The sequence below is a fragment of the Aythya marila genome (genome assembly GCF_965140915.1).
Source record: "Aythya marila genome assembly, chromosome: 2".
Classification (NCBI taxonomy): Eukaryota; Metazoa; Chordata; class Aves; order Anseriformes; family Anatidae; genus Aythya; species Aythya marila.
The window spans coordinates 61,407,334-61,432,772 of NC_139043.1; the positions used below are offsets into that span (position 1 = coordinate 61,407,334).

At 39.5% G+C, this 25,439-nt stretch overlaps 1 protein-coding gene across 5 annotated transcripts in view; it reads right to left on the reverse strand.

The window, feature by feature from the left end:
- Positions 1-17,643, reverse strand: part of PDE1C (phosphodiesterase 1C) — a 311,425-nt gene extending 293,782 nt beyond the window's left edge. For 3 of the 5 annotated variants that reach the window (XM_082755210.1, XM_082755212.1, XM_082755211.1), the window contains exon 1: positions 17,399-17,642. In XM_082755210.1, coding sequence (XP_082611336.1) covers positions 17,399-17,483 — 85 coding nt within the window. In that variant the 5' untranslated portion in view covers positions 17,484-17,642. Of the gene's footprint in view, positions 1-17,398 lie in introns of all 5 variants that reach the window. The other 2 variants (XM_082755208.1, XM_082755216.1) reach the window with 2 other exon arrangements.
- Positions 17,644-25,439: the final 7,796 nt, after the last annotated feature.

Consider the following 25,439-nt stretch of genomic DNA (forward strand, 5'->3'; position numbering starts at 1 on the left):
TTTCAGTAGCCATCAAAAACAGCATACCTCTATGATTTTAGCACAATCAGGCTGTAAACAAGTTGTTCCTGAAGAATTAAGATAGCTAGAGCTTTTGTATCCATAGTAAAGGCATCTTAGGCTACTGTAGCAACAAGAGCATTCAAAGAGAGGGAAAAAAAAATCAAAAGCAAACCACAGTCCTTTGGCTTTTACTTCCCATTGCCCTAGATTGTTTTCAACTGCCTCATAATAAACCTCTGACCTGATACTGCCCAATAAGCACCACAAGACAGAACATAAGAGGTCATCCAGTATTCAATGCATTTCCTCATGCATACCTTCTCAGAACTGTCCAATATTATTGCTTCTAACATATATCTTAATGCCATGGTAGGTTTCATGGCTGGAGAGGGGCTGGAGCACCACCTTTCTCCAGCTGAGATACTTCAGATGAGGGGGGCTATCTGTGTATTGCCATGATTTCTCACTGTGTTTGTGCTTTCCTGATCCCAGCTTTTCCCTGGCACAGGGGTACATAAGGGAGGGCCATCTGAAAATGCAAGGCCTGGCCTTTCTATTAGGTGAGAGAAGGCCAGTGCTTGAACATGAGCTAGCAATGTGTCTTTGCAGCCAAGAAAGCTAATGGCGTCTTGGGCTGCATTAGAAGTGGTATAGCTAGCGGGTCAAGAGAGATGATCCTTCCCCTCTACTGGTGAGGCAACACCTGGAGAGCTGGGTTCGATTCTGGGCTGCTCAGGGTACAAGAGATATGGACATACTGGAACGGGTCTAACGTAGCGCCACCAAGATAATCAAGGAACTGGAGCATTTCTCCTGCGAGGAAAGGCTAAGAAACCTGGAACTTTTATGCCTAGAGAAGAGAAGGCTCAGGTGGGATCTTAGCAATGTGTAGAAGTATCCGAAAGGGAAAAAAAAAAGTACAAGACAGCTCTTGTCAGTGGTGCCCAGTGCCAGGACAAGAGGCAATGGCCAGAAACCAAAACACAGAAGGTGCAGTCTGAACATCATGAAGCACTTCTTTAATGTGCAGGTGGCAGAGCAGTGGTACGGGTTGCCCAGAGAGGTTGTCTCCCTCCTTGGAGAACTTCAGAAGCCACCTGGACATGGTCCCAGGCAACCTGCCCTAGGTAACCCTGCTTGATCTTGGTGTTGGACCCAATGACCTCCAGAGGTCCTCAGCTATTGTGTGGTTCTGTGTGCTCTCCACTTTTGGCACATCTGCAAGCTGCGCTGAACACAGCTGAGCCTCCTTTAGAGTTGGAAACACAAAAGGCTTGTGATCCTCCTTTACATTGCATCTTCTAGATACATTAGGAAGAACACAATTTTGGGATATATAACATCTTTGATTCTCATCCTATGTGAAAACTGCAATATTTGACAGACTGAATTGCTCTCTATGGTAATCCATAAAACCAAACACTTCAGCTTAATCTGCTAACTAACAAAGATGCAATGCAATAAGGAAAATGGCTGACATAACTTTTATTTTTTCCATTCTTTTAGTTATAAATAATCCAAGTAAAAATGGAGTCACTGAAGTTCCAATGAAGTCCCATCTTGTGTTCCAGTGAATACAATGGATAAAATGCTGAGCTATTATTTTTACTAACTAGTGCTATTTTTACTGCTAAACTGCTAAGTCTTTAGCTTGGGCCACATATAAAAGACTTCCAGCTATTGGGCAGCGTGGCTAAGAGTTAACTGCAGGTCAGACCAACATTTCCAGCAGTATACTCTGCCTGCATTTTCTTTTAATAGGTCTATTCCTAAAACCAAATAGAAAAGAGGACACATTGCCTCTGAATTCAGTTGAGTTCACAGCAGAATATGTAAGAGCATGGCTGGGAGAAATAGGCATTTCTGCTTGTTTTATTATTATTAGTAGTAGTAGTAGTAGTAGTTTTTTCTCCTGAAGAAATGAACTTGCAATTTCATGTGTTTTGCCTCTTTCCTTTTACAGCATCCCATTTTAAATTTTAATCTGTATGCATCCCTGAGACCATCATGCTATCCATTCAGGTTTCCATTAGATATCTTCCTCTGCACAGACAGGTCATACTCAGCAGAGAAAAGAAACGTGCTGTGAGCTCTGGCTTACTTACCAGCTCCCAGGAGAGTTCATTTTAAAGGAACTCCAAAACATGCAGTCCCTGGAAGCTTCATTCACAAAATATTTGGTTTTACAAGGCAACAATCCCATTGTTTTCAATAGGGACCAATTAAACACCATTTCCTTTGCCCTTCTATTTCAGTCTATGCTCCCTGGGGGATCTGGGTTTAGCCCTCTGGCTGTCAGGAGAACTCCTGTGGAAGTCCCTCTGACGCCTGCTCTCCTTCCCTCCCCTGCTAGGCAGAGATCTCAGCCATCAGCCAAGCCCAGAGGTGACCCAGAGCACACCTAAGTAGCACTCAGAGAAGCACATGCTGCAAAGCCTGCACTATGTTCCACCTTCCCCTCAGCAAAGATTTGACTCTATTTATCAATGTGTAATTTACCCCATTTGTCTTTCCCTACGTGTCACTTCTAATGTTTCCTCATGAAATCTTATAAACTAAGGTGCCAAAACACCATAGTACAGAAGGCAACTAAGTGTGGTTTATAAGCAGTAACTTTTCAAATAACGGTCTCATCCTTCTGGAGCTTCCTCAGGTACCAGGTCCTCACTGCCTTATACCTTTGGTCATTTATACCTTTGTTAAATTTCTGTTCTGTTGCTATATTATTCCTTTACCTTCCCTTGCTTCCATACATTTACACAAATGCATACACAGTCCTGGTGACAAGCAGCCTCTTCTCACTCGACCCTTGTCAAAGACTCCATGCTGCTTGGAGGGGAAAGAGAGAAACTGCACAAACCTTGCACAGGATATTTTCAAAACCTCTGTGAGAGAAGCTTCAAGCTGAAGAGTGCAATACCATGCTTTTCCCCCTAAATTCAATGTCAACACGTCTCTTTGTGCAAATCCCAGCCTCAATCCAACTGAAATCAGCAGATTTTTTGCAATTCTTTTCAATAAAATCCTTTCACAATACTTAAGCACAGCATAACCTTAAACCCAGATTGTGGAAAGCCCCTGTGTTTGTAAACCCATGCTTGAGAGAGCAAGTCAAGAGCAGGGCAGGATTTGTTTCCTCTACCTCGTGAAATGAAGCCTGATCTTTAATTAGCAAAACCTAACACTGCACTGGCCCACCTGCCAGGTGGCACAGACAGGAAGGGTTTCTCACAAATAGAGAACAACATGTGCAAAAAGATAATCCTGATAAATAAACTTCTTATTAATAGGCGACATAGCAAGCCAACCGTACGGTAATGTTACACCGCTTCATAAGCCACCGGTGCAGGTATCAGGAGCACCATCATGTGTCACTTTCCTTTTCAGCTCATCTGCTTCCTACCAGCTTGCTGCAGAGGTGGGCCAGTGACATGATCCTATACAATATAATTGTTTTGAGTAATTGAAATTCAGGGCAATAACCAGCACTTCTGGTGCATGAAGAAACCAAGTGCTTCTTCACATTTCCTTGTCACTGGCAGCCTGCCGGTGAGCACCTGCTAACAGCTGTTCTCTGGTTTGCTTTTGCAGCAACTGGTCTCATGATGCAAAAGGGTCCACTCACACTGAGATGCTCAATGTTTCCAATGTTTTAAAATGAATACTCTTTTTATATACCTCCCCTCCCTTTTTTTTAATTTTTTTAAATCTCCACTTTGAAGCAAGTACAGCCAACCTTTTAAGCATTCTGATGTGAAAAACGCCACCGGGAATATTTGCCAGTGTTGTTATTACTTCACATAAACTACCCACACCCATAGAAGAAGAAGTGACCAGCATAACATAACTTCTTTCCCCAAAGCTGCCTTCTCAATTTAAAAATAGCTCTGCTTTAAGAATATATAAATTTAAAATTAATATATTTAAAAGATTCACTGAACTTCACATCCAGTTGCTGTCAACCTGTGCATGATAAAAGAAAGAAAGATCCAAGGCCAGTATTAGGGCATTTATTACACTGTACTTGAATATATACCCTTGGTGAAGTCCCTCAGGGAAAACTGACACTGACCAATATGAAATGTTAGTTTTATTTTAAAAGTAACATATGGCTGTTCAAACAGAAACATTAGCCAAGGAAAAATACTTCTTAACTTTGTTCTTCTGAAAACCACTAAATGAAACTCCTATAAAATGGGAAATGATTAATTTTTTCATTAGTAATACTGTAAGTAGCTTAATTCCTGATTCTGAATGAAAAGTCCCTTGGCTCTTTCTAAACACAGTGCTACTTCAGCAGTTCCAAGGGTGATCAGGCCACAATGAATGACAAGTCTGTGCAACACACCAGATGCTCTGTTTTATAGCCAGAAATGGGATAGAGTTTATTAGGGTTTTATGCTTGGAATCCAGAAGATGCTTGTCTGCTCTTCAGGACAAACCAATTGTGGTTTCTGTGGTGCAGGAGATGTCTAGTGGCCCTCCATGTGCTCAACAGAATATTTAGATACCTTCAAGAAGACATATGACAACCATATAAAACCTCCTGCCTCGATACACAAGATGCTGTGGATACAATAGCAGGGCTTAAACTCATGCTCCTTAAGAAGTCTTACAGCAGAGGAAAGAGTTTAACTATATTTCTCTATTTCTGAGATGACTGCTCACCTATTTTCTCAAAAGTATCCCAGGAACTGAAACCCTCCACCCATGTTACTGAAAGGTAGTGGGAACAGAGTATTCACAACATCTGCAAAAACACTACTTAAAAGCATCAAATGTAGCACTTAAGAGCTGTATGACTGAGTTCCTAAAGCAACTTTTAAAATATAGAAGATACTTCACCATTATGAACAAGCCTCATTTGGGCAGATCTTACAGTAGTAAGGAATCTCATTTATTGTAATGGGACTAATCACACAGAAATGCATTACTGAGCTCAAAATACCTGTTACTGCCTTTGTTGATTTTCTTTGGTTCTACCATGCATAGCTACAGAATCTTCTCACATCCTGTCTTTTGAAAAATATTTAGCTGTACCATTTTTATTTTTTAATCCAATTCAATTTAATTCAACTGGGGAAGTCCAACTGCATGATTTGTGAGGTAAGTGGCATATAGTGTTCATGTCTCATCCTGACTGCTTTAACCTGACATATCCATCAGCATCCACCAGCTTCTGCAACTACAATCAAAATTAATTTTCTTTTAGCTGTTGTGTTCATCCATGTCTTAAAATTTCAGTGATCAAACAACGCAATTCAAATGGCATGCATTGTATTAGCAAAAGATTGGAGAAGAGAGAATAATACCATGTGTTACCCACTTTAAATCACTGAATTCCAAGTGGGAGCAAAATTATCAGATTAGACACTTCTCTTTTAAGTATTGTGGCACATTGCCCTCCAACCACAATGAAATGTAAAGCAAATACGCCTTTCATTTTTAGAGCATTACTGCTATGTGAAACATTTTTGAACACTAAATAACTCAGACCTAATTTTAAATTTTCCTTTCTCTTTCAAAATCATCACTAATAGTATTAGGGATTTGGACTGAATACAAAATATAGGCTAATTTTTTAATCTTATCTTTAACTATCCCTGTTCCTCACTGGTATTTTTCTTTAAAAAGTTTTGGAATTGTTACTGGTTTGTTCTTCATCAGCCATAGTAAAAGATACCTCAGTTTCCCAACTCTAATTCTTGCTGTAGTTTGTAGTGGTTTAACAATTATGCCATGATATGTACAAGTACAGAGCGTATATAGACTTAAAAGCTACGCAGGAGAAAAGAATGTTCAAAATGTTACAGAAACTATTTCTGTTGCTTTATGTTACATGTATTTGATGGCTATAATGAGCAAAATTTTAAAAAATTTTGTTTTGTTTCTTTTTGAATGCTCAAGATTACCAAATGTGACTTATAGCAGTGACAAATGTCTTATCCATTTGAATGTTGCTCAGTGACTTCAACGTTCAGCTTATTCCAAACAAAAACAAATATTTTGTAGTGCTGACAAACATTACGTGTGTCATCTACATAGACAGTTTACTGCATGCAATGATAAATCCACTAAACACATCAAACCAATCTTTAAATTGAAAAGGAAGATTGTGGATGAAATTTAAAATAATCACGTAGCCTAAAATACATTGCAGCATGTACAGACAAGCCTATTTCATAAACACAAGTCTTGTGAAAATAAGGGAGCAAATGTCCTAAATTCCCAATACATTTTTTGACTTGCATCGTTTGACTTTAGGAGTTCAAGGTCCATAAGGTACAGTTTCATTTTCTCTAGAAATGGAAATCATTCTTAGCACTGCCATTGAGAGAGAATTTGGCACCCAAATCATGTCCTATGTTCCCTTCTACTCTCCTGCAGCTAAACTGTGCAGGAGTCTCCATCCCCTCCTCTTGATTAACAGCAGTGCCGGCAAAGAGCAGGGCTCAGGCATATTAGTGTCAAAAGGTGAGGAGGAGGACTATGGAGACTGGGGAAAAACATGCAACTCCAAGCCTAAAATCCTATGCCCCCTTGGCTAACATTTATTTCACAAACACGGAAACACCCTTCTCTTTCCATTTAAAAAAGTTTATTTGTAAACTTTATTTGTAAATATTAGTGCTTAATGAACATTGAAATAAATCAAAGCTAAAAACTTCCCAAAAGGACACAAAACTTGCTTGCTACAAACAACATGAGAGAGAGTAAATGCTAGTGACTGAACACAACACGTAAACACACAATCAGATGGGAATATATCCCAGAGGTTTCATTTAAGTATCAGTGCAGAGCTGAAGAAAAATAATTATGCACATAGTGTTACTGTAAATGACAGCTAATAAAACAGAAGGCTCAAATAATTGTTGCTGCTTCAGAGGGCAAGTAGGCAAACACAATCAGAGAGTAAACGACAAGTCATCATGCAGAATTTCACTTCAAAAATCCCACTTCACTTAAATGGCACAATGAATTCTAATTAATAGGAAGCATTAGACTGGAACATAAGGCAGCAAACATCGCTAAAGAATAAACATATTCTCCCATGAAAGAAAATTTGGTCTGATCATGTTGTCAGGCTGACAGAAGCATCTTCCAGGAGCAAGTGGATGCAAATTATCAGCAGTGCTGTAATTACCATTCTCAGTACTTACACTTCCCCTGCCTCAAGAACAATTAAGCCTTAAGCATTAGCCAGGGGGACAGGAATAATGTCATGAAGCTACCTAGCAACTGTAATAACAACAACCGGTTGATACTTTGGGAAAGGAGGAAAGCTGGAGAGTGTTAGGAGACTGGGCTGATAGCTGGGCTATGGGATTATTTACAGGAGCTGAAACCATGCAGCCATACTCAAGTCCTAGGTTTAGCTTGTCCAAGTGAAGCTCATGCGCAAGGCTCAACAACAGCTTTGATCCCCTGGCCTCCCCAGGCTGCTGTGACAACTCCCAGGTGGGATTTTAAATGGCAGTGTTTTGTAAGGGTTCCTCCAGCTGTTTGTTCTGCATCGCCTGGAATTTGCTCCTACCACCAAAGCAGCTAAGAGGAATGATTTCAACTTTTTGGCCAGATGAAGGCAGGTTACCAGCAACCAGTACCTGCTCACTGCAGCAAAGTATGCTGCCAAGCATAGCCATAGAGGAGCTCCTACACACCCTGTTCAACCAGGTTGCGGGATAGACACCTTAAAGGCACACCAGTTGACTGTACCAACTCACATCAGCATTTTGTGTCTTTGTACTGGGACGCAGGAGGTCTCCTTGTAATCATTTTTATATCTAATAAGGAGAAAAGGTGAAGCAAGTACCTTGATATCCACCTATCATAACAAAAAACCCACAACATGAAAAAAACAAACATTTTTGTGTAGGAAATATGTACCTTAATGTCATTAAACATTTTCAGCTCAAACCTACCCTGAATCATGCCTGTGAAAAACATCATTCACTCACTTGAAGTGAGGCAAGATGTCCATTATCAGTTAATCCATATACTCTGCATAATTTATGACGAGTAGGCAATCACCTAAAAGCTAAGGTTAGAAGTAGCCATTAGAACTTAGGTGTTTCCTGCTGGAATTCTATTTAAGTGTTCAAGTTACTAGAAAACAAATAAAAATAAAAATAAACATAAATAAAAATCACCTAACTACGAAGGAACTTTCAAAAGAGGCATGAGATGCCATGTTCTGGATTTCCTAGAAATAGCCATTGGTTATAGTAACAGTAGAGTTAGCCCACAGCTGTGACACTGGAAAATCCCACTGCTTTTATTACTTGAACAGCCATGAAATAAGTTTCTCTAAATTAACCCTGAAAAGTAATGTATATTCCCAGGAGCTGTGGTAGAAGATACCATGGTCCCTCATGCTGTGTAACAGTTATACACACATTCAACGCTTTTATACTGTATACCATATATACAGTACACAGACTATAAAAATATAGATCCCCTTCTTTATGATTCAGGTTGAAATTAGATCTGATTATTACGTTCTATTTTAATACTCCAGATTTTGGCAAGGAATAAAGTCACACAGCTTTGCCAGAGATATCTTAGATTTGCTCATACGGCAGTTTTTAAAAAAAAAAAAAAATCCAGACTGCAGGACAAATTATGTTTTGAGTTATCGGGATTGCATAAGAGTCAGTGCATAATTTGGCCTGCAAAATCTGTAATTCTGAATTATGATAATGTTCAAGGCGGAAAGAACATAGATTGTCTTTAAATCAAGGGCTGGCAAGTTAGGAAGAAAAACTCTCTCTCTCCTGTAGACCAATCTAATGTGGTGTTGTGCCACCAAATAAGGGCAAATAAGGAAGTCTGAACCCCCAAAGATCCCATTTTCAGAGTACATTTCAAGGGAAATAGTGATTATTAGCAGTATACATGTCCGGTAATGATCACAGCTTCAGGAATAGAGGAGGAAATCAATACAAATTAAGTGGGCTTAGCATTCTGCTGTTCACATTGTGTTCAGCAGCATATAAAACATCCTATCCTGCAAAATATCAGCTTGAATGGGAGATTAAGATGATGCTTTCCATTTTGCAGTACAGTTGATGTTAGCATCCATAAATTCCATAGAACTCTTTATCAAAATATTTTCATTCTTTACTTACTTCCTAGGGTGTTATGATTGCAATTCTGCAATTGGTGTTTGACAAAAATACCCATTGCTCTCACATAATCATGGAGCACGATTTTCTCACTGCACAGCAGAGTCCTCAGCCAGCAGTGAACTGAGAGCAAGGCCACTTGTTTGCCCACAGAAATATTCTGCAACTTCAGAACAATTTCATGTGCTCAGCCAACAGCAGAATCATGGCCTGGATGAAATTCTCCTTCTAGGTTTTCTTAAGAGTATCTGCATAGTAAGTGTAGGTCAATTATAATTGTCTAAATATATATACATATATATATATATCATTGTCTAAAAAAAAAAAAAAAAAAAAAAAAAAAAAAAAAAAAAGGACATTTTGCTGTAAATTTCAAAAGTTGGTGTATTTATAATTTTTACTTTGAGTCTGTCTCCAAAATCCCTGGAAGTTTTCTTCATATACTAATCTGCCTGCTGGGAATAGAGTAAAAAAGCTTTGTTTTCAGTGGTCAAGATTCAAAATAAATTAACACTGGTATTTTGAAGTGCAGAATAAAAGAAGGAAAGAGGTAATGTGTAAAAGAGGAAAACAGCAGTACCATTTTGGGGAACTGGATCCATTACCACAGTTCAAGAGTATGAGACCCAGAAGTGGAAAGAAAAAAGAAAAGATTCTATAAAAAGCAATCAGCATGTCACTTGGAGGAACTGCAAGGACTTCAGCTACCCACATATGCAAGGAAAAAACTGGTACAATCTGATTTTGGAAAGCTTTCACTTCTAATAAGCATTCGTTGTCAATACTAAGAGAGAAAGGACTGACAACCCAGATCCAAACTGCCTTCCTTATTCTCACCCCAGATGAGTATAAGCTGGTTATTTAAATACTAACTTTAGAAGAGGCACTTGGAGTCAAAACTGAATTAAGTGGTACTGGCTGAGCAAGTTGCTTACCCAGCCCCTTCTCCCAACAGCACACCATTTGACAGGTCTCATCACTCTGCATCACTCTGAGAAGGGGGCCAAAAAAGGCACTACATCAACAGAAATAAGAGGCAGCATCATGCAGCAGCAAGAGACTAAGCACCACACGCTGCCATTTAATGGAGAAAGATGATGCCTGCAGTCTTCCTGAGGGAAATTTTCAGGGGGCTGATTGCAGCTGCTATGACAACAAGGGGGAGGATGCGATGTCACACCATGACCCGAGCAACTGCCCTCGTATCGTCCCAGTGCACGGCTCGACTCGCCAGCTGGGAAGCCAGTGGAGACCTCATTAAGTGCATCTGTTCAGTAATTACTACAACTTTCCCCTCACCACGCTTCCAACTTTGCACACAGCTACTGATGTAATCACGAGAGTTAACCTCCCTGGCCTGAATATTTTGAGCCTGTAGCTATCGGAAAACTGGGAATCAAGTTTCAGAAAGATCACTAGATACAACCTCTGTCACTGGGCAGGGAGAATTTGAGAGGAAAAAATATCAGCAAAATCTTGACAGAGTCTTGGAAGCAATCTGTGGTAAAGCTGCCTGATTTACCTTCCTTTGTGCATACATCAGCCTCTTCTCTAACCTACAGCAGCGCACATTTCTACCAGCAAAAACTGTCCAGAGATGCATCCTTTGCTCATTTAAGTCACTGAAGGTCTCCCAACTGCAGTGGAGTGATGCAAATTTAGTGCTGGCCAGGATCCCACCTTTTGACTTGATTTGCACTTGTACAAATAAGCACAGGATGCATCCAGGAGCTTTCTGCTTTGTTACTCATGCATTTGGAGAAATGAGCTTGAATTTACACTACAACAGGAGAATGGGGCAGTTAGCACAACAGGAGGGTTTAAAATAGAAGATTTGAAGCAGAGATGCAAATCCTAAAAGGCTATTAGGTTTGAGAGCTCCTAGACTCTGGTCCTCACACCAGCAGTACAAACAAGATGCAGACCTCTGGCTTTCGACACAGGAGAGGGAGCTGGCTGGGGCTGCAAGTGAGGGAACGCTTCTCCCCATCAAAGCCTGCCTGCTCAGAAATGGGCCTGGCTGGCTGCCTAAAACTGAGCACAGAGGAATGCTTATTTGCCTGCTTATTTGTTTTCAACTTTGGTTGTTCTAGAGTCTGAAATTTGTAATTAATCTCAGTGTATCATTCCAGAAAGCACTGGGAGCAGGACAAGTTGGCCAAAGACCAGAGAGAAAATAAAAGCGGGAACAATGACATTTTACACCATGGTAGAATGGGGTCCCTCCTGATACAGAACAACCATCATTTGTTGTCTAGAGAACTGACTGCACTTCCTTCCCTCACAAGGTAGGAGTGGGGGGATAAATGGCACAGCAGGTATGGGATCCGAAGCAAAGGAAATGGCAGTCTTCATTTCCAGCCACGTACTTCCGTCTTTTGCCCTCTTTGCACCTTGCACTGGGGTCCCAGTGGCCCACAAGCCTAGTTATCATAGATATTTCCCACTAGTGCATCCTATTCCCAACAGACTGACTGGCTCAGGCCTTTTGGTGATGTTAGTCCTGAAGGTAGATCCAGACATGACAGACTGATGACCAAGACCCAGACATACGCAATTCACCAACCTCCACAAACATCATGTAAATAATTTTTCAAGAAGCAGGAATGCTTCTGGACAGTGATGTTAGTGACTTTATGCATCAACATCTCTCCGCCTCATGCAGGGCTCTGGAGGTTATTTTGTTCTACGTGGAAGTCAGCTACCGGTAACAGCAATGCCCATTCACTCATGTCAAAACTTACTGCCAAGTTCTTGCCATTCACAGCTTCTGAGATAAATAAAATCAAGAGGAGGAAAGAAAATAGTAGTTTTGATGTGACCCTGCCACAGTGATCTGCAATCTGAGTGTGATCCAGTGCGTGCTGCCTATGAACCTGGACTGCAGGCCTGCAAAGAAGCTCAGAGGGGAGAGGTCAGCCCCAGACACCCACTGTGTTTTGGGATGCCAAGACACACACAGCAGAGCACAGCTGTGAGCAGCAGGTAGGAGTGGTAAGGCAACTCATGCACAGAAGTAAACAGGCTGAGATCCATGAAAATACTGCCAAGCTCCTTGCCATGCAAGAACCAACACTGCAGTCTTTTCAGAGATCACTTAGCTCACAGCAGTCCACCCTGAAACACCGATGGTAGAGTACCATGTCAAGTCCCTGTAGGGGCCACGGAAATCACCATCTCCACCCCTTTATAAAAGCAACAAGAGGAATTCGTGTTGCCCATCACTATGCTCAGAGGAATGCCACTCTGCACAAAGAACCAGCTGGGTGTCCTACAAACACACATGCCAGCAATGCAGCCTCCCTTCAGGTGAATAATCAAGGCAGAGTAGATGAAAACCACTGTGGTTTGAAACTAAAACACAGCTTTGTAACCCAAAAAGCAGGAAAAAAATCTCAGTTTTTGCTTTATTTCACAATTTATTTGCTTGTAGCTTTCTTCAGGTAAATTTTTGAGAAGTAAGAGAAAGGGGGGTTATTTTCCTTACTAGTTTATTATAACAGCATTAGACTTCGCTAAATCATATCTAACAGTGCCATGTCCTATTGCAAGCTACATTTTTTTTTAATATTAATAAAATTGGATTTCTCAGTTTCTAGATACTAGATGAAAAAACACTCTACTCTTTACACTGAATTGTTACTGCTTATCAGCTTTTATTGAGAAGGTATTCTCAGGGTTTGGTCGGGAGACAGATAGGGAGGGGAAAAAGCAAAGTTTGGGATTTGTGTTTTTGTTTAGTTTTTAAATATTTCAGTTGTGATTTTGTAACAAAGACAATTATACATAGTTTAGGTACAAAGACAAAGAACAGCTATAATCCCCAACAGGAGTGGTTGCTATGCATTCCCCTTTCACTTCTTTGCCAAGGACATTGTTTTTGCACAGGTAGAGATACCTGTGCTACCTTCCCAGGAGTGGACCGACCCCACAGCCATTTCTCCCAGACTTCCTTTGAAGGAACGCTATGAGTGACACGCACACAGAATCAGTGACAGATCTGTCAACATCTTGCAATTACAGCATATTTTCATTCAAACTGACTTTTTTGTGAAAAGAAATTAAGGGCAGAAATAAAGCAAATCTCCATAATAACACACTGTATGTGCCTGTGTATGGGCTGTGGGAGTCTTCTGCTAAAGCCTGCCTCTTTTGTGGCTTGTAAAGTTGCTGTTGCCCTCAGAAGAATAAACAACTCCAAAAAAGCTGAAAATCAATACACAAAAACAACACAGTTAACTACATTAGGAATTGCTAAAATACACACCTCTCTGGGCAAAATGCAGTACACAAAGAGTGAAACCGCTCTTATTTCCCTGGTTTCCTTCTACAATCTTTATTTTTTATTTTATTTTTTTGAAGTACTTTTTTTAATTTGAATATGGAGATCTTAACATACAGTCTATCAAGAGACTACAGTGGCATTTTCTTTAAAAATAAAACAGGTGACACAGAGTTGAAGGAATTATTTTCTCATTCTAAGAATTCTGAGAATTCTTACTCTAAGAATGCTGAGCTCAGTATCTAGTTTGCTTCCAATCTTTCCCATCCCCAACACATATCAAGACAACACACACACCCTCTCAAGCAACATTTGCTTTGACCACAACAGATTCCTGATATGAACTTGAGGAACCCACAAAGAACCCTACTTTAGAGTGTTCTTCACAGGTTGTACAGTGACAGCCTTACAAGTGATATTGAAATAGGTTTCAAACCATGAACTGCAACCTAAGAAACTAGAAACATTAAGAAAACCTTATTTATTTTTTTTTAATATTTCAAAGTAGGGGCTGAAAATGCCACTAAGCAGGACTCAAATCTCTAGCAATAATTGGAGGAAGAACTTTTGCACATGAAATGGAGCACTGGTCCTCCTAAAGAAACTTTCCTGCAAGGTTTAGAAACAGCTGCTGTGAGCTAAACTAAGTGTTTCAGTTCCACATCCCTCCTCCAATGACACTTGAGTTACAGCAGAACTCCCCATCACTTCAATTCATTCTAACCTATAAAAATAAATTTATTAGATAAATTTGGACAGGACACTTAAAACAGTGTTGCCAGGTGCTTCTGGATATGAAAAGCAGAGAGTGGGAGCTTTAATGAAGTTAGCTCTTAGTCATAGGAAGGTGATAAATGCAGAAAGAAAATATCCTCTTGCTAATGTTTGTGTTTACCATTTTCCCAGGTTTAAAGGCAGTGAATGTTTCTCTGTCTTGCACCTTTAGAGAGATAATTGCAGCAGCAAAGTCAATAAGTAACACTGGTGTTCTGATTTAATAGTATTTCATTTACACAGGAGTGATGAGACAAAGTGCAGGACAAAAAAAAAAAATAGGCATGAGTTCCTCTTAATTTCTTTTCCTTTAAACTCAGCTGTCATTCTAGTATTTTTTTATTTTTTATTTTTTATTTTACTTTTAGCGCAGGAAAATTTAGCCAAAGTTAAAGAAGAGCTCGAACACAATAACTTATATAATTAGGCTCTGAAACAGACTGAAATCTGAAATCTGCTGACAGAAAGCAAGGAAAATAAAGGTACTGAAGCCTTCATTAGAGACGTATTAAACTTTCTAGAGCAAAAGAAATTGCCTGCTTCATCACAAACAGTCTCGCTAAATGGTGCGCTCTGTAGCTCTGGACCCAGTAAAGGGCTCCCTATAGCTCCACTACAGTCCCTTTATATCACGCTTCTAGTGCCAAAAGGCCATAAGCACAACCTCCAAAACCACACAAGAAATTCTCAGTGCGTGTGGAGCAGCACACCTCAGCGCTCCTCATGGGCTCTGCTAAAACAGCGGTTGGCATCTGGAGGAGAGGGATTTGCAATCAGCTTTCTTTCTGTACAAAGCAATGAGGTATTGGCATACTTTTGCCTTTTAACATTGGAGGCCAGATACTTCCACAGGGATCTGTGGAGGACTTGGGAAGTGCTGAGCTCCCACAGATCTGACGTCCATCCACCAGCACTTGAAATCAGCGAGGGGAAAATTAGAGCTGCCTAGAAGCTGCTCTAAGTTGCCCTGCTGCGTGAATGGATGCTGACCATCTCCAGAGGCAGAAAGTCGTAACTGCAGGCAATCAGCCAGGAGCACCAGCCTTCTTCCATTCCCTGGCACCCTCACATTTGATTTCAGGCCTAGGTCTTTCACAAAGATTTTCATTAACTTTAATTGTAAATGATCATTTTCCAGAACACTGTGATCCTTTCTTAGCAATTAGAATAGAGGTGGATTAATGCTGCATTTGCATGCAAGTGGAAATACATTTATCTCAAGCTAATATTACCCTGTTCCTCAAGAGATTCGGTCTTTTCTCCCAGCTGACATACTTCAATAGCAGGTGCAGCAGCTCAACACTCCCCAAAACCTTCTTGCAGTACCTGAAAACAGCTATTTACACAAAAGCCTTATTTGATCCCAGAAAGTACATACTCATTCCCAACACTTTAATGTTGTTGTCAGATCTTTCAGATACATTCATTTTCTTTAACATAGAGATTAACTAATACATTAACCACTCAGATTTGTCCACCACACTGTGCTGGTAATACTAGATAGCATGTTTACAGTGTTTTCATGGTTATGTGAGTCAATCCAATGCACATCTACCCAGATATAAAAATAAGTGTTATATAACACACAGCTCACAATCAATACGTTGGTTGTGTACATCAAATAGAAGAAAACAGCACATGGGCTACTATGTAACAACTGTCCTAAGAAGCAAAAGAAACTGCAATTGCCTGAGTCATCTGGTCCAAAATTTGGTCTAGTTGTTTTGTGAGCACAAGTAGCAATAAAGACAGCAGAGTAACAAATACAGCAATCCTGCTTGTTTGTTCACGAACAAACAAAATAATTAGGCAGTCATAAATGCTCAGCATCAGCATCTTCGGATAATGTTTTCTACTGGCTAGGCTCAAAAAGGAAATGTTTATCCTCCAGAATGACACAAACTGAAGAAATATCTCTATTAGTAATGATGATGAGAGATGGAGAGATTAAGGAGAGGAAGTTCAAAAGTCAGCATGCTGCAACTTAACCTGTGGAGGCCTACCACCTTCCCAGAGAAACAAACTTGAAGTAGTATTTACCTGGCAGTTTCACCTTTAAAATACTAAATGCACATTAACAGATTACTACACAAATATATTTTAGTGAAGCATACATTTCTGTCTCCATTTTTTTTCAGTAAGTTTGGTGGTTGCAAAAATAAGTTTTCTGTGAAACAGAGGATTAGATAAAACAGGTGCCACCTCCCACACCAACAAAAAGCTTACATTCACCGTTATTAGATGAAACCATGACCCAGTTATACTAGTACAAATCAGAAAAGACTCCCAGATTTCACAACTGCAAGAAAGTAGAAGCTCTGCCACTTAAAAAGTATGAGGGGGATTTGTATTGATTGTTTGTTTCACATAAGTTATCCATATATACTAAATTAGATTTCATTTGAAGATTAAAATGCTATAAAAGTGTGTTTTAGGAAGTATTGTGTTTTATATAGCATAGCCTTGTGAAATGGGCAGTTTTAGCAGGGTAGCCTGCTTAGAAAATCCTCCAATTTTAACTTCTGCACAGCAAGACTCCTGGAAAAAACACAGTCACTTGTTGCTTTGAGAAGCCTCACTTTTCCCCAAGACAGTGAACATAATAAATTGTACTCTTCAAACAGCTACAAGAGAAACAAACAGTCCTAAAATTCCTAATCTCTCCTCACATCTTACCCTCCCCCAGCAATTTGTTTCTTGTATTCGAGAGAGGCAATGAAAATGATTACGTTTATTTTTATACAACCTAAGGAGTGACAAAGGGTTCCAGAATTTGGAAACACTTGCTAAAACAACAAAGAAATATTGGAAACAAAACCAAGGCTCCCAAGGGTTGTGTTACTGGGCTCATCGGAAGGAAACACAGCTAGCAGGTTGGAAATACGCAGTCCTGAAACAGCGGCTTTCCTGAGATAAGGTTCTAAAACAAGAAGTTCTGCAAACGGCTCAGTGAACTCCTGCCAAAACCCAGGGAGAGGATTTACAGTGGCTGCATTTCACAGACAAGTTTCTTAGACAGAATTAAATATAGAAGGCATAATGGGAAAAAAAAAAAGAAAAAAAAAAAAAGTTGCAGGGCATCTATACATTTTAAAGGTATGCAGGGAGAAAAAGCAACTGTGAGCAACAGCTGTCTTTTACCTGAAGATGCAAAAAGAGAGGAAAGAAGCAGAAGAGAAAATGAAGGAAAGAAGGGGATTTAAATCCAGCTCACCAATTGTAAAGCTATAGCCATCAATGCTGAAAGTAGCACTCCGGCATTTTTTAAATCCTTCCTTTCTGCTGCTTGGCTCTGTCATGATCCTGCCAGCTTGTCCTTTCAGCAGCAGCCGCTCTCTCCCCCCTGGAAGCAGCGCGCTCGAGCTCGCTCTGAGCTGCCCTTGGATATCTGTGCCAGCACACACACCCAACTTCACACATCTCCCAGCGCGGGGAGCCCAATCCGAGAGGCATGCACCCAGCTGCTCTCTCCTCCCCCAGACGCTCTCACTGGCATCTCAGCGACATGCCTGCCCGCGGTTTAACCACCGGTTAGAGGCTCCGGTACCCAAACCAGCAGCCAATTAGTGAGAAACTACCAAGTCAATAAGCCAGCTGTATCTGTCAAATCTCTGCGTAGGAGTTCCGTGTAAAATTTAAAAAAAAAAAAATTTTTTTGCTATGATCTACCCACTGATGCGCCTCATATTCCCTGCCTTGCTTCAGTCCCTGCTTCTGTGACTCCCCTTGCTCAGGGGGACTTCTGGCTTGCAGCAAATTGTGCTCAGATTTCAGCCCTTCAGATAGAAGCAATGGGTTTTAATCATTCGGGATATAATGAATCAGCCCAAGATTAGAGTACACCATCAATCATCCACTTCTTATACTAATGGCAAGTCTCTTGAAACACAACAAGCAACAGAGTACAAAAGATTATCAGTAAAAACTTAAGTGACTGTGGGAAAACAGCAGAAGTAATTTAGCAGTAATGATGATAAACTGAGTAAAACATATATGCACACATAAAGAGAAGTCTTCCAAGCTCTTCCTCCTCCTCCTGCTGGTTCATCACATGGCTTATAAACCTCTCTGCATTAGTTTATTTTTTTAAGTTAAAAGCTATGTTCAGAAAACTGCAGCACACCGCTGAGAAAGGAAGGCAGGTCATCCCCTTCTTATGAACAGACAAAATTAAGGGTTAAGGCTGATGAAATTTTCCCAAAAGGCTTGCAGCAAGCCAAGTTTTTATAAATAGGTATCCGAGAAAGCACTGTCAATGTCTTAATGATTCCAGTTCACGTAAATCTGTGCAGGGGCCCCCCCACCACACACACACACACACACACACACACCTTTGCTGTGTGTTGGTATAGAAACAGGGCTACTGAAGTGCTCCCATTTTTCAGGTTCCAAAGAACAGAAGTAAATTGCAGGCAAATTCATCAGGTTTTGCACTGTTCCTTGTTGAAATGACATGGAATCACTACTTTTCAGGAAGACTGACATCAAAATTATAGCAGAGAGAGCTTGCTAAAAGCTTGCCCGAGGCAATCCAAAAGGTTTACAAAATATCAGCAAGCCTGGTCTGTGTTTAAAGTATAAACCTCAGTCCTACCTTAGTTTGACAAAAGCTTAAGTTAGATAGAAATATTGCACTCTAAATCCCCTCTCTTCAAAGGATGGATGAGAGTCACTGCTGAGCTCCCATACAGTTGATTTAAATTCCACTTAATTCTAGCCCAGTCAAGAGCCTCAGCCAAACAGACTTAACTTTTCTTCTTTTTAATGAATTGGCTGATCTATAACACAAGACGAGTTCATTAAGAAAAAAGCTGTTAGTGGGTGCATTTTTTACAGAAAGCAGGACCTGGTCTTCCAATTTTCTTGGCCTTTCAGGACTGAAGTGTGAAATAGCAATATCTGAGACACAACAGTTCCATCACTTGCACCTGCAATTATATGTAACCTCAGGAGGGCAGGCACAACTCAGCAGTTTTAAAAAGTTGCTGCTCTTTAGGCAGCTACTGCAATGAAAAATTTTCAAGCAGTTTATTGGACTCCATCATTTAGCTGCCTTTCCTGAACAATATAAAAGTAGCCCAAGTATAAAGTGCTTCTAAGGAATCATTTTCTCTGTCACTGGTTATATAGGTCACTCACCTACATAAGCACCAATGATCTGCCTAGGAAAGCAAAGGCATAGAGAATTACACTGTATCTAGAAAGCATAAAGTTAAGTGTTATCTAAAGGAAAGGTGAAAAGTAGAACTGTCAGGTTTGGTTGTTTGTTTTGTTTGTTGTTGTGTGTTTGTGTTTTTTTTAGGTGTTTTGTTTTTGTTTTGTTGTTGTTGTTGTTTGTATTTTTATGACTGATTTTTATTTAAACGATAAAACATCAGTTCATCAAAAAATGGTGGAAAGATACCAGTGATGATCATGAAGTTTCAGTCAAGTTTCTTATTTCCAGGAGCAGACTTTATTAAAAGTCAAACAAAACAAAAAGCCCACAGCCTTGTTTGCTCCCTGGTTTGGACCACGCACTTGTGTAGGAAGCAGGAGAGTTGTATTGGCATTTCTGTTCTCAGGAGAACACCCTGATCACAAAGTGATTTCCACGCTGATCATTTCTCATCCTCATTGGAGCATCACTCACTTTCTAAAGATTACCAGAGAGAAAAGGACTCAGACATTCAGCAGCTGTGCACACCTGGATTACCTTGGAAAGAGACCTTGATCAAGTTCCAATTAATATGAAATTATTACCAATTATTTGAATTAATATGTTTGTGGGTTTTTTTAAGTTCAAAACAATCATCTCCCACAAGGAAGAGAAAAGACAACTACTCAGCAGGGAAAACTGGTAAAATAAGGCTAAAAACTGACCTCCCCTATTCCTGAGAAGTATCCTAAACAGGCTGTTTGCAGTGGGATGCTCTCTCCCTTCAGAACTTCAGAAGTACTCACTTCAGGGTGAAAAGGAACATGTAAGATGGATATATTTTCTTTCCAGCTCCAGTAAAAATATAATCTGGCTCGTCAAAGAATTACCGAATTGTATCAGTAACTTGCTACCTGATCCTATCCAATTTTTCATGTTTTGCTGCTCAGCTCTTGGCTAGATTTCATTTTTGCCATTTACATTCTGCTCTCCTGAACAATCCCTACAGATTCATTTGGGGTACAGTACATTTTCTACCTTGCACTGCCAGGCAGTACCAATATAAATCGTTAGACAGTTCTTGCGGCTGCAGTTCAGTGTCGTGTAGAGCAATCCATGTATGTCATTTGTAAACCACCTGGGGATCCTTTGAGATGAAAAGCACAGTGTGAATTGAAAATATTTATTATTATTGCTGTAAACAGACAAGGTATCCATGGTAACATTTAATTCATCAATACATAAAACAGCAATTATTTTAATATTTTCCACTTCACTTTTTAATGTCTAGAAGAGTTTGCATATTTTCAGGAGGTCTGTTTTAATCAAACATCATATCTAATGAAATCAGTGATCCATCCAAGCTTTCATTCTCCAACATACATGCTAGAGGAAGTCTCAAAAAAAAAAAAAAAAAAGCAGACACCCAGTCACCTAAAACACAAACACAAAACACTGTCTTCCTATCCCCAGGCAGTCCATTTCTTGGAGTAAAAGCAGGTACATGGTTCACACAACTTTGTCTCAGCAAGACTGAAATATTTTTAATTGCACTTTACACCCAAATGTTTCCCCCCCAAAAAATCTGAAAATTAGTTGCATATAGAAAAACTATGTATCAGCTCAAAGTCATGGCTTGTTCTTTCAGTTGCACATCCCTGGCTCTTGTATTGTGAGAAAGAGAAAATGAAAGTGCTAAGTACAACCTTTGCCCCACAGAAGTCAAGGGCAAAACTCCCACTCACTCCTGCAGCTCTGGAGCTCTGTCCTCCCAGTTTTCCATCCCTGTGCTCCTGTTGACCCTGTTCCCTGTGCAATCAAATTTCATCGGAGCAATGATGAATTTATACCTCAGGCAATCATGTGCTTTTGTAGACCGTCACCAAAGTAAACAAAGTTAGGAGCTCTGATTTTTTGTCTTTTGAGAAATGTCTCAGGTACCCTAAATTAATTGACAACTTGAATTTGAATATTAAGAACAAAAATAGGAGATCAGACCAAAGATTCATTTAGCAGTATCCTATATCCAGCTCTGCATCATATATCCATTATTGCCAGAACAATAGACGTTAAGAAAATGGTAAAAGTGCTAGAAATGGTTAAGAACAAGGCAAACTATGGTGACATAATAAATCCAACCAGATAACTTCTGAGCCAGCTGTATTTTCTGTGTGTTCATAGGCTGTCAGAAATTTTCTGTTCAATAAGCTTAAATTCTTCAGCATCCACAGCATCTGCAGCATCCTTCAACAGGAAGGTCCACAGCTCAGATAAACACCGCATGAAAGCGTTTTGCTTTTGAACCTTTCTCCTCCTAGCTACTGGATTGCTCTTCAGTTTACCATTCCCTTTGGTAAGGATATCAATTCTGAAGCCTTCTGACTATATAACCAAAATTGAGGATTAGTTACATGAAGGCAGAGGTGTCTCCAGATTCAGGATTGCCAGTATTGAGAAATCTGTGGGATTACGGGTTCCAGTGCATGGACCACAGAACCACCAGGCAGGTCCTACAGAATCCTGCCTTGGATTCAGGAAAACTTCAGGACATAAGGTGTTCCAAATGATGTTTCCATTTTTCAAAGCAAGTGTTTTTGATAGCAGTCAGAGAGGGCTCCTCTCATCTCTACTGTCACTGTTGCTTGAAACATTTAACATCCCAAAGAATAACTCGGCACTTTTCAGGACTGAACTGGATTCAACAAGGATTGATGAATCTCAAGAAAACACCTAAGGGCCTCAGAGAAGAAGTTAAGCTGAAATCCCCTGGGGTTCTTAGTGTATTTCTCACAAGCAATGTGGTTACATATTGTAGGTTGTTTATGAAGAGACTGCATTCCTCCCTAAATAAAATTTCTTTATTTTATTGTTTCCTAGAAGTACTCCATCTGCATGTTACAATGATTTTATCAGAAGGTGTCACTGTCAGGAATATCCACTACATTTAGATTATTTTTAGGCATGACAGCCAGAAGGCAATATGACTTTTTAATGCTCATCTGTTCTGATTTCTTCTGCTTGCTTCAAGCTTCACCATTTTCTCCCTTACCAAAGGCAGGCAAAAGGAACAGGCTCCAGTGTACTGGAGCATTGTTTTGGTGTATTTTATGTTTCCAAGCACACATTCATTTTGTGTAATTTAAAATGACATCATACTGTGGGATAAAAATCCAAATGCATCTGATAAATTCTTGGCACAGGAAAGGAAAGAAAAGAGTGGTAATATTATTTTTAACTTGGATTTCATCTCAGCTCTTTCAAGCAGCTGTGCAACTCAAGAAATGCATTGTTTTCTTTAGAAACACAGCAAGAATCTTTATCATCCACTTTTAGGCACCTAGCTGAGATGTCTAAGAGAGGAACCCCAAGGCTACCCTTGCAGTGAGCAGCCAAACCAAAATGTGATTCCAAACTCCTAAAATCTGAGTCGCTCTCCAGAGACCTCCCCTTAGAAGATCAAGGCCTCTAAGATCTCAAAGAGGGAACTTAGTGAGGAGACTGAAGTTAAGCAGTAGGACCCCTGTCAATGGCTTACACTTCTTCCAGATGGCCTGCAGACAGTAACATGGTGAGTTGTGATCCTCATCCAACTAACTGCAATCCAGAAACAGCAAGGTCCATCTTTTGCAATGTATCCAGGAAAAATATAGTATGATACTGTAGCTTGATAATACATCTTTTCAGTGTAATCTAGACATATGCTAAATCAGAAAATGAGAGCATGAAAGGTTTGAAGAATCCCTGTAAATACACTTAGCATGACCTCTTCACACACCAAATTGTAGTCCCTAGCACTCTGAAAGCCAAAATCACCCATGCCTGTGGGTGTAGTTCCACTTTCTAAATGAGATTTATTTTTTTTTAAACAAATAGAATTTCAACAAATACAATTTCAACAACAAAACATTTCTAATGCCCTAATTCCATTCTTGCCTAAGCAGTGTTGCTGATCCAATTTCAATTTGCCTTTATGTTTTAATTTGATTTTTTGGTCTCATTTTGCACACTACTGAAGTATGATTCTCCAATGTAATATGATTCTCCATATTACAGCAGCCATTCTTGAAAGCAATTCAACCAAAATCAGAACCAATAAAAGTTATACCATTACACAACAGAATAAAGCTAGTGGTAACAGTGTCAAAAACAAGTTTCAAAAAAAAATTAATGCTACATGATTTTGCCATGTACACAGCTGACTTCTCACAGCATTCCTGGGACTATCCTGCAATTAAAGCAATAGTGAAAGATTTTCTTTTCCACAAAGATTTCTGATCCTCTTGGTACTCACACCATAAATTTACTTTGTTGGTTGATTTGATTTTGCTCCTTCTCGCTATCCCTATTAAAAGATCAAGAAAGCATAGAAAGACAGGGACCAGTTAGTGCACACATCCAAATCACTGCATCATATTTGATTCTTTGGCAGTCATCATTGTCCCTGATGCTTTGGGCTGTGGACAGTCACATTAAAAAAAATAAAAATTAAAAAAAAAAGAATAAAAAATAAACAAACAAACAAAAAACTTATTTCATAAAGTTATTCATTGCACCAATAGAACGTTTGTTTTTTTTGTTTGTTTGTGTAACAGGGGATTAGCTAGTCACCCTCCCAAAGGAGCCAAGAGCATTACTTCTCCCTATTTTTATAAACATTTTATATATGCCTGATTTTCTCTATATTTTATATGTTACTTCTGGTAGAATTTTACACTTTATCCTCTCCAGACCACTACTAAACTAATGAAATGTTCAAGTTGTCAGATTCTCTCTTTAAACTACCTTAAAAAAAAAAAAAAAAAAAAAACACCTGGGTAAAAATGACAACCTAACACCCTACATGCACTCCAAACCACTCCCTTCCCAAGTCAGCTGTTTCTCCTTCAATCATACAAATATGAGCAAGAAAAACAAGCAACAGTTCCAACCGCTCTTTGCAGGTGTCCAAAACTCGACCGCCTTTAATAGCCACACAGTTCCTAGGCACAAGCTTTTTTGGGCAGATCAAGCCGTCCTTGATGTTAAATGAACACAGCTTATATTTTATTTGCAGAACTGGCTGTTCTCTCCTTGTTGATACAGATACACTTGAATAAATGGAAATTAAGCTGCAAAAAGGTGGTTTGAAGCGTACACACAACACACCCACGCAACACACAAGCACATACACAAACACCTTTTCATACCATGTACAATCATAATATAGATGATTGTTCTTCTACAGCTCTTGAGAGAAAGGAGAAAGGCAGAGCAAAGCTGCCTAGTCCCAGGAAAAATTTAATCAGCAAATACTACCCTGAAAGTGAAGAGAAGAGAAGGGGTTTCTACACTATTTACTTCAGGCATATCAGTAAGTGCTGAATTAAAGTGCATGGTCTCTCTGGGTTCCCCATACAGTTAATGCAGAGATGGAGGCCATAGCACAGGGTATGAGTGACCTGTGCCAGACTTAGTAACATTATGTATGCAGCAAATTTACTTGTGTCAAAACTAACCAATTCTATTGCTAAAAACTAGGTTTCAATAATACTTCAATCATCAGTAAGGGAATGCTAGTGAAGAGAAGGTTCCTTTTAGTTACATACTGTGAAGGCTAATATTTTATTTCTAATCTAAAGTCAGAGATTCAACAAGCATATTTTTCATAGTTAAAAATCTATTGTTGTCTAAATCCTTAATGTTTATGAGATTTCTTTTTATCTCATTACTTTAATCTGATTTTTTTTAATTATATGAAAGTGAGTGTATTGAGAATTGCTTTCTTTCATGAAATGTATAAAGCTCCATCTTCAAAAAAAAAAAAAAAGGAAAACTGGTTCAAAAATGTCATACTATTTTAAGCAGGAGAGACCCAATGCATAATATCATTCCATTTGGCAGCCATCTGCCCTTTACTTCCTGCTAACCTAGTCTGTGCTAAATCTCTGTACCACAAATGGCAGCTTTCATCCCAAGACCTCGAACTGTTAGCAAACTACCTTTGCGAAGTGTGGGAAGATTAAAACACTCATTTAGATTCTAAGCATTTGAAAAGTAGGCTCCAGTCTAAGCTAGTCAAGTAGACACCTGCTATAATCAAGAAAGAGGCACAGATACCTCCAGAGATGGAGTCTCTCTA